Consider the following 9295-nt stretch of genomic DNA (forward strand, 5'->3'; position numbering starts at 1 on the left):
ATGGCAAACCTCAAAACAACTCTTGCCAAGAAAACCCTCTCAATTTAAGGTCGCCATAAATCAGAAATGTCTTGAAGACATGCAAAACAAAACAAAACAAAACAAATTATCCAGCCACTTTTTATCTAAAGACTGCAAGGTACAGAGACTTGTTTGAGACATTTTTGCTGCCCAGCTTCATGGACAACATGGCACTCCCAATATTTGCTGTACAGAAACTGGCTATTGACCCTTAGTTTAACACTGCCAATGGGATAGAGTCCCACACCACACACTTGAAAGGTAAAGGCTAGTTTAGCAGGGTGAAGTAAAGATTGTGTGGCACACACAGCTCTGGCCTCTAAATGAGAGGCTCAGAAGAACAGCTGGAGGGGCACTACTGCTGCCTCTTGCTGTTTGCCAACTGAAGCACTTGCCTCACTCTGCCTAAAGGATAGGGCTAGTTCAAGGTTTGGACCTGAGGCTTTCTGCCTGAGAAGCATGTGGCATAATCCCTGATACCTGGGGACAACTTTGCAGTTCCTCGGTGACAGTTGGTACCTGCTCTTATACCTGGGCTCATTTATTCCTGCTACTTTTATACATCTGGAAGCCAGCATGGTGTAGTGGTTTGAGTATTGGTCTACAACTCTGAAGACCAGAGTTTGAATCCTTGCATGGCCATGAAAACCCACCTTGGGCAAGTTACTCTTTCTCTCGGTCCAAAAGGAAGGCAAAGGCAAGCCCCTTCTGAACAAATCTTTCCAAGAAAATTCCATAGGAGAAGTCAGAAATGGCATCAATGCACAGGGCGACGACAACAACATTAAACATCAAGGTACAGGCCTGGCTCTAAAAAGAGATGTTAATCTATCACACCCATCAGGGTACCAATTGATAAGTTATGTTCTCCAAGGCATCACTAGGTTTTCTTCTACATTAGATGAGAACCAGCCTTATACTGAACCAGACCATTCATTTGAGTACTACATCTTCTTGCTAGTAGCAGAAGCATTCCAGGCATTCCATTCGGTGTGTGAATATATGGGCAGGTGGGAGCATCTGTCATTTCCATCACAGCTACATCCTTTCAGTAAAGAGGCCAGGGCTTGGACCTGGGACCTTCTGCATGGCAGAAGGTTTTTAAAAAGTGTCCTATTTAAAGGAAGCCTTGAGCAACCCTGTTTAACTATTTGAAGGGATGTCATATTGAGGATGGAGCATGCTTGTTCTCTGCTGCTCCAGAGTGTAGGACATGGAGCAGTGTATGCAAGATACAGGAAATGAGATTCCACCTCAACATTAGGAGGAACTTCCTGACAGAAAGAGCTATTTGACATTGGAACACACTCCCTCTGCGAGTGGTGCAGTCTCCTTCTTTGGAAGTCTTTAAAGAGAGGCTGGATGTCCAGCTGTTGGGGGTGCTTTGATTGAGAGTTCCTGCATGGCAGAATGGGGGTTGGACTGGATGGCACTTCTGGTCTCTTCCAACTCTATGGTTCTATGGTTCTAGTCAAGCTCTGATGGTGCACTTTAAGAGCACAGACTTGGCATGGAGCACAATGTGTCCAAGTTCAACCTCCACTTAGAAGGAAAGTGGAAAGATGAGGCCACTGTTTTTTGTGGGTTTTTCAGGCTATGTGGCTATGTTGTGGAAGAGCATCTGTGGCTGGCATCTTCAAAGAATGCTGGCATGGAAGTGAGTGGGGCATAGATACTGTAATTGAATGCAGCATATATACTGTGTCAAACAGTATCTATACCCCACTCACTTGCTTGCCAGCATTCTCTGAAGATGCCAGCCACAGCTGCTGGTGAAACGTCAGGAATAAACTCTTCCAGAACACGGCCACATAGCTCCCCAAAAACACAAAAAACTATGGATGCTGGCTATGAAAGCCTTTGACTTCACACAGGTGAGGCCACTGTTCACCTTAGATCCTCAAGGGTCAGGGTTGGCAATCGTAGGGTGGGCAAAGAGTCTGATCCAGGAGAAGGATCTATCCAAGACAAGGATCTCCGCAAGAGTCTGATCCATGACAAGAATCTATCCAAGACAAGGATCTACCCAGGAATCTGACCCAGGACAAGGATCTGATCCAAGATAAGCATCTACTGAAGAGTCTGATCCAGGAGAAGGATCTACTCAAGAGTCTGATCGAGGACCATGCAGCGTCCCAAGCCCCCCTTCCTTCCTTCCCACCTTCCCTCCCTCCCTTTCCCCTTCCTTCCTTCCTTACCCTTTGAGCGCATCGTGTCCCACGGCGCCCCCGGCCTGCCCTCGCCTCTTGGCCCGACTGGCTCGGCTGATGGGTTCCTTCGGGGCGGAGGCAGCAGAGGCAGCAGCAGCAGCAACAGAGGCATCCGTTTCCAACCCGTTGCCCTCGGCGGCCCCTTCTCCCGGGGAAGGGAAGGAGACCAGCAGCAGCCCCACCAGGGCCAGCCTCAGCAGCAGCCGCATCTTGCCCCGGGGCTCTCGCTCCTGCCTTCCCTCCTTTGCTCCCTTCTTTCCTTGCAAGCTTTCCCAACCTTCTCCTCCTCTTCCTCCTCCAGCAGCAGCAGCAGCCCCGGGGGTCGCGGGGGCTTGGCTTGGCTTGGCTGCCTCCCTGGGAAGAGGCTGGGATCAGCAGCGCTGGCTCTCTCTCTCTCTCTCTCTCTGGCGAAGCTGAAGGGAGGAATGGAGAAGGAAAGGAGGAGAAGAGAGGGACAGAGAAAGAGCACCGTTAGACGATGAAGCCCAGCCTCTCCATCACTCCCCCTCCACCAGCAACAAGCTCACTCTTGCTATTGGAGCCCCACAAGGGCTGCATCCACACTGGAGAGATAACCCGGTTTGGTAGCACTTTAACTCTGTTGTCTGGCTCTTTGCTATGGAATTCTGGGAGGTGGAGTTTGTTGTGGGGCCCAGAGCGGAGCTCCGCTCCGCTCTGGGCTCCACAACAAACTCCAACTCCCAGAATTCCATAGCAAAGAGTCAGAGAGGCAGTTAAAGCGCTGCCAAACTGGGTTATTTGTCCAGTGTGGATGCAGCTGGAGTTGCAGACTTCAAGGTTTCTCTCTAAGCCTCCTGTCAGTCCCTTCAAGGGGGGCTTGATTTACCTCAGGAGGAGACCCCTGTCTTTCTCTCCCCCTCTTCTCTACCTCACTCTTTCCCTTCTTTTTGGGACTGGAGAAGAAGGGAGAAGGAAGGGGGACCCACTGGAGCTGCTTGGGCTGCCTCCTCTTCTCCTCTTCTCCTCCTCTGCTGCCTTCCCTCTTCCTTCAGTCGGCCTCCTCCTCCTCCTTGTCCCCTCCTCCTCCTTCTCCTTTTCCCCCCCTCCCTTCTTCTTCTTCTTCTTCTCCTTTTCCCCTTCCCCCCCCCCCCAAAAAAAAAGACCAAGCAGCGTCCTTTTTTCTCTCGCGAGAGAGAAAGAGAGAGAGGACACCAAAAATTCAAAGCCAAAACACAACCTAAAGCCTTTCTCCAAAAGAGCCCTGAAGAGAGAAGTGGAGGGGAAAGAGGGTTTTCCTCTCCTGGCCCCAAGCTTTCCTCTCCTCAGTTCCCTCATGTCCCCAGAGCCCCCTTTTTGAGGCTTCCCTGACAAGAAAAGGGAGGGAAAGACTGGCAAGGAAGCCCCCTTCCCTGCTGCCCCTTGGCACTTTCCCTCTTCCTTCTCTCTTGCTTCTCTCTTTTCTTTTGGAAGTCTCCTTCATGGAGGGCAGCAGGGAGGTAAAGCAGCCACCTAGAAGCCCTTTACTCCCTATGGCCACATACCCAGAAGGAGAGGAAGCCTGTCTGCAAGGTTCCCCATGACATTCTCACAAACAAGATAGTAAAATGTGGGCTAGACAATGTAACTGTTACATGGATTTGTAACTGGTTGACCGGCCGAACCCAAAGGGTGCTCAACAGTGGCTTCTCTTCATCCTGGAGAGAAGTGACCAGTGGGGTCCCACAGGGCTCTGTCCTGGGCCCAGTGCTGTTCAACATCTTTATCAATGACTTGGATGACAGAATTGGGGGCATACTTATCAAATTTGCAGATGACACCAAATTAGGAGGAGTAGCTAACACCCCAGAGGACAGGATCAAGATTCAAAATGACCTGAACAGACTAGAAAACTGGGCCAAAGCTAACAAAATGAATTTCAACACAGAGAAATGTAAAGTACTGCACTTAGGGCAGAAAAATGAAATGCACAGATATACGATGGGGGACACCTGGCTGAATGAAAGTACATGTGAAAGGGATCTGGGAGTCCAAGTAGACCACAAATTGAACATGAGTCAACAGTGTGATGCAGCAACTAACAAGGCCAATGCAATTTTAGGCTGCATCAACAGAAGTATAGTGAGGGTATCTGGGGAGAAAAGGCAGGTTGGGACATTGGCATTAGTCAATGGGAACTTAGCCAAGAAGAAGTGAGGGCTACTCCCAGGAGCAAGTATAAATAGGTTGGAATTAGATAGGGAATTGGATAGGGACCAGATAGGGACAGAGCTCTGAGCTAGAGGTTTATGAGACCCTGTGGGGCTTTGGCAGCCAAGGTGGCTGAGATGCACTGCTGAAAGGGGTTTGAGTACCAAGGTTGGCCTAAAAAGAGGTCAAGTTTGGAAATTGAATTGGCGTGGCTGGAAAAGTCATAAAGTAACAACAAAGTTTTAAAGCTCAGAGTCGAGTCAAATGTCGTATGTGAAACTGTAACCTAGAGACCACTTCAAGAATACAGTAACAGATACTATATCTCATTGTAACTATTTAAGCACAGAAACACTGTGTCAACTCTGAATGTCAACCAGAAGAGAGATACTGTAACCAACTATTTTGTCAATGAAGTTCTCTTTGGTTTTGGTTCAACATGTCAGTGGCAGTTAATCAGAAGTTTAAAGACGTCTCCAAAGTGTTGCCATAGGCTAGAATAAAATAAAAACTCCATAAAAGAGAAGGAAAGGAATATCTAACTACTGCTTACAATTTTCCTGACACCCTGACCTGCTTTATACCACTCTAGAACAGTAAAATCTGTCAATCTTATCCCTGAATTTATTTATTAGCGCCTCTGTCAATTATTCTAATGTGGGAGCAAGATGAGAGAATTAATCCTGTTCTAGAAAAGACAGGCTTCTTTTTCTTCTAGAAAATCTACCATTTCGCCTCTTTTTTTAGTACAAGTTTATTCTCAGAGGTACGTGAAAACAATCTCTCCTTGGCATCCAAGTACCATCAGACGTATCAGTGATGTAGACTGCTGCAAACAGATCTCTATCTAGTATCATGAAGATAAAGAAAGTGGTGAACACCATCACTAGCGTATTGTTTCTTGGGATCAAATAGGGGTAACCCTTTATAAGCTTGCAAGATATGTGTTATCAGTGCAAATAATTAACATGAGACAACATTATAATTATCCCTATGATTAAATACAGAACAGGGATTGGAATTCAGCAGCCTCTTGGTCCACAGTTATGGTCAGCTGCTGGGTTTGGAAGAATTTGCTGGAGTTAGTAAACCTACTTCAAATTCATATCCTTATAAATCTTCAGTGGTAACACTGGCTGTGCCACTGGCCTGTTACAGACTGCCAAAATAAAGCTGCTTCGGGTCTCTTTGGAGATATGCTGTTTAAATGATGCATGCGTCCTAAGAGTCCGGAAGTCGCGCCAAAGCCACACTCCATTCCTAAGCACTGGAGTGCAGCTTTGGTGCAGCTTCCGGACTCTTAGGACACATGCATCATTTAAACAGCATACCTCCAAAGTGACCTGAAGCAGCTTTATTTTGGCAGTCTGTATGGGGCCAAAGTCAATCTGAATCTGAGCTACTTGGCAGGATACAGATTTATGGTGAAATCCAGCCACAATCGAAAAATGCTAAAGTCCCACCAATGTCACTTAGAGATTCAGGCATATAATTCTCCCTTTATAGTACAATCAATCGATTTTTAAAATCCTAGATTTTGCCCATAATAAAACAATTCATTTCTTTCTCTTTACTTTACATGTTGTGTAAGCAAAATACAAGTCCTGATCATAGGAATCTTATAGGGTAGTGCTCATATTTTGTGAGCATGCTTTTATAGAAGAACAATGGGATCCTAGATAGGTTTTGCCTTTCGAAAATGCTGAACAGTCCCAATTGTGTCACTTGGATAACATCACTCTTTAATTTTCTGTGGCTATCGACCACACAACACAATACATGCGGTCCCACCCTGATTTAGGGGCTTAGGCATGTACTGAATTCTGTCCCATGACACCAAGGGTGTCACATAACTCAGCCTTGCATATAAGCCTCAGAGGTCAATGGCTACAGTCCCAATTACTTAGACTCAATGGAACGAGGAGGTGCCAAAGAGAAGAGAGCCAACAATTACTTACAGGCATGACAGAAGTTAATATTACATTCTTCCAGTCTTTGAAATGGCATAATCTTGGCCTGCAAGAATGGGTGGTGAATTTTACATAGCTTAATTCTACATTCAGTTATTTAACCCTTTGACTGTGAATCAGGACGAAATGGTGTAGATGTAACACATCTGATCTCTTAATTTACGAAAGTGAAAGCAGACCATGGGACTGGTAAATTCCCCTTTCTCAAACTATCTCACCGCCACACAGCCAAAGTTAAGGGGGATGTTGGTATTGACATTGAGGATAGCGAAGGTTTAGTTTCTTCTTTAAAGAAAGTTTACTGACTACTTCCACATCACATTTAAAGAGTGGGCCTGCATAGGCTTTGCTGTTGTTGTGTGCCTTCAAGTTGTTTTTGATTTATGACAATCCTAAGATGATCCTATCGCAGAAATTTCTCAGCAAATTTGTTCAGAGAGGGCTTGTCATTGCCTTCCTCTGAGGATGAGAGAGCATGGCTTATCCAAGGTTGCCCTATGGGTTTCCTTGGCTGAACAGGGATTTGAACCCTCATCTCCCATAGTCTTAGTCCAACACTCAAATCACTCAAACTTCTCTAGCTTAGCCCATTGTTCCCAGCACTGACTTCTCCTTAAAGTTCCTTAAAGTTCCTTAAAGTTAAGGAATGATTCTTCTTTAAAATTAAGGACTAACAGGGGAATTTTTCTAGGGACAGAGGGCATGAAGATGATCCTGCAGATTCCCATCTTTATCTTAAATCCAACTAAAAAGATGGGGGCACAACAGTATTAATGAATTTCAGGTGCTTATCATAAAAGCCCCCATAATTGCATATTCTGGAAGAGTTCAAAAGTTTTTTTAAAAAGCCAAACCAATCATAGCAGTTTTCATCTCTATCAAGGCAAAGGAAGATCCCTGCCATCATCCCTGCCAATGAAAAGGTTCTGGTGGTCCAGCCTTGTGAACTCTGGCTTAATGAAACCTTTCTTGCTGACTGCACCACTCCAACATCATTGGGTTCTTCCTTGAGAACAATGCTAACAAGGGGCTCATTCACACTAGCATTTTTGTGCCAAGTAGATCAGGGGAGATTCGATGATGCAGTACCAAATCAAAGTTCCCACTACACTTACTCCACTCAAATCTCTCCGAGGCAGTTAAACCCTGTTAAAGTTCACATTACCATTTGTATTGATTTAAAATGGAGCCAATTTTGGACCATTCTCGGGGGGAGGGTTAACTGTCAATCAAATAACTTGCATCTACGTCACACTGTATGAACGAATTCCCACCCCATCGGCCTCGGAGGATGGCAGTGGCAAGCCCTGCAGAACAACCCCCTTAGCAAGAAAGCGTGGGATAGGTTAGCCTTGCGGGGAGTCACACTCTCTCAGCCAAGAAACCCCCACAGTTTTAAATGTGGGGTATAGATACAATATAATATGTGTGCGAGAACTTTAGTTTGCAGCAACTTGGGAGCAGAGTCTGTTGTGGTTTTATTTCTTAGGAAAGAAATGGCCCCTAATCCCCAGCCCCACTGATAGGGTTTTTTTTAATTCAAGCAAATTCTGTGCACCTTTGTCATATTGATGTATTTAAAGGTGTTGTCTATTGTGGCCATGCAATACCAAAGATGTGCATAACTTGTCAATTAATTATTATTATTTTAATTACACCATCTAATGATGTTTCCAGGAGTACTCCCTCTTTGGCTATGGCTTTGGTTTTGGCAGGCAGGGAAGAGAGAGCAAAGGGGTGGGCATGATGTGCCTCCTGCACATTAACCCCTCCTTTCTTGTGCTCTGAATTGAATTGACAGCAATTTCCAATTGGTGACAAGTAAAAAAAGACTGGTTCTTTTGAAAAGACGCACTGAAATCCTCAAAAAAACTAGATTAAGGGGGATTTGCACTGCCCCCCCCCCCAGAATTCATATTGGGAAAAACTGACACAAGTGTGAATGACCCCCTTTTAAACCGGTTTGCAAACCAGTTTATAACGTAGTGTGAACAACCCCAAGGTCAGTAAAGCTTCAGGCTTCAGGGGGTTTTATTTGGTGAGAAGGAATGTACAAGTAAACATTGGTGGACGTTTTCCTGAAATATTTAAATCAGTAATAATAAAACAATGTGGTCTAGGGCATCTTAACACGTCTCCCTACCACTATTTTTAGACTGTCAGCCAGTACAGACTCAGAGACTGCAGAAGTTACAGATCATACTGGCTGGGGAATTCTGGGAATTGTAGTCCAGAAAGTAACTTTTTTCTGGCTCTGGCCATCACTGTAACTCATTCAAAACCTTTCCCCAAGCATTTGCCATTGCACGATTCTTTTAATCAGAAAGCAAATGTATGACACTGTGTTCTACAGAGGATTAAAACAGGGCCAGATGTGCACCTAGGTTCTGTGCCACATCTTCACTGGCTACGGAGCCAAGCCAGAATTATAGCAAGAGTCTTTGTTCTAGTCAGGGATTTCCAGGGTCCCTGCCAAGGCCAGTGTCAGCTAGCAAAATGTCGCTTGCAAATGTAGCTTCCGATATGAAAATAGTCACTCTCACATTAGAATCTTCTATCTTGCTTATGTCTGCTGGCACTGAAGTTTAAAAATACTGAAGCTCTCAAAAAGTCCACATCCTGCACAATAAAACAGTCAGAGTCAACAAATCTGTTTCACAATAAAAATAGCCCTAGTGTTGCAAAACCTAACATTCCAAAGGGTTTGCTGCACTATTTTACAGACAAGAAATAACATTTCCCCCCACATGCGATCTATTTGTCAAAATAGTCTACTCTAAGTAGACAAAATGTATACAGCGCTGGCCTCTACAATATGGGACTTACCAAGTAGTAAATAGCCCATCATTAGCTATACTGGGCACATGATTTGGGGATGGGAGAGGCTTGCTAAAATTCCTTTTGTGTCACTTTCCTGCCTGTCTGCTTGATATCACAAAATCCAGG

At 45.2% G+C, this 9295-nt stretch overlaps 1 protein-coding gene across 3 annotated transcripts in view; it reads right to left on the reverse strand.

Moving 5' to 3' along the window:
• The window catches only part of FBN1 (fibrillin 1), a 195480-nt gene extending 192252 nt beyond the window's left edge, over positions 1 to 3228 (reverse strand). Inside the window, exons 1-2 of one of the 3 annotated variants that reach the window (XM_089538802.1) lie at positions 3079 to 3228; positions 2220 to 2644 (exon numbers count right to left, since the gene is read on the reverse strand). In XM_089538802.1, the coding sequence (XP_089394928.1) occupies positions 2220 to 2440 (221 nt within the window). In that variant the 5' untranslated portion in view covers positions 2441 to 2644; positions 3079 to 3228. Of the gene's footprint in view, positions 1 to 2219; positions 2645 to 3078 lie in introns of those variants that run through there. The other 2 variants (XM_089538804.1, XM_089538803.1) reach the window with 2 other exon arrangements.
• Positions 3229 to 9295: the final 6067 nt, after the last annotated feature.

Source organism: Sceloporus occidentalis, unplaced genomic scaffold (genome assembly GCF_023333645.1).
Source record: "Sceloporus occidentalis isolate IW3139 unplaced genomic scaffold, rSceOcc1.0.p SCAF_9, whole genome shotgun sequence".
Taxonomy (NCBI): domain Eukaryota; kingdom Metazoa; phylum Chordata; class Lepidosauria; order Squamata; family Phrynosomatidae; genus Sceloporus; species Sceloporus occidentalis.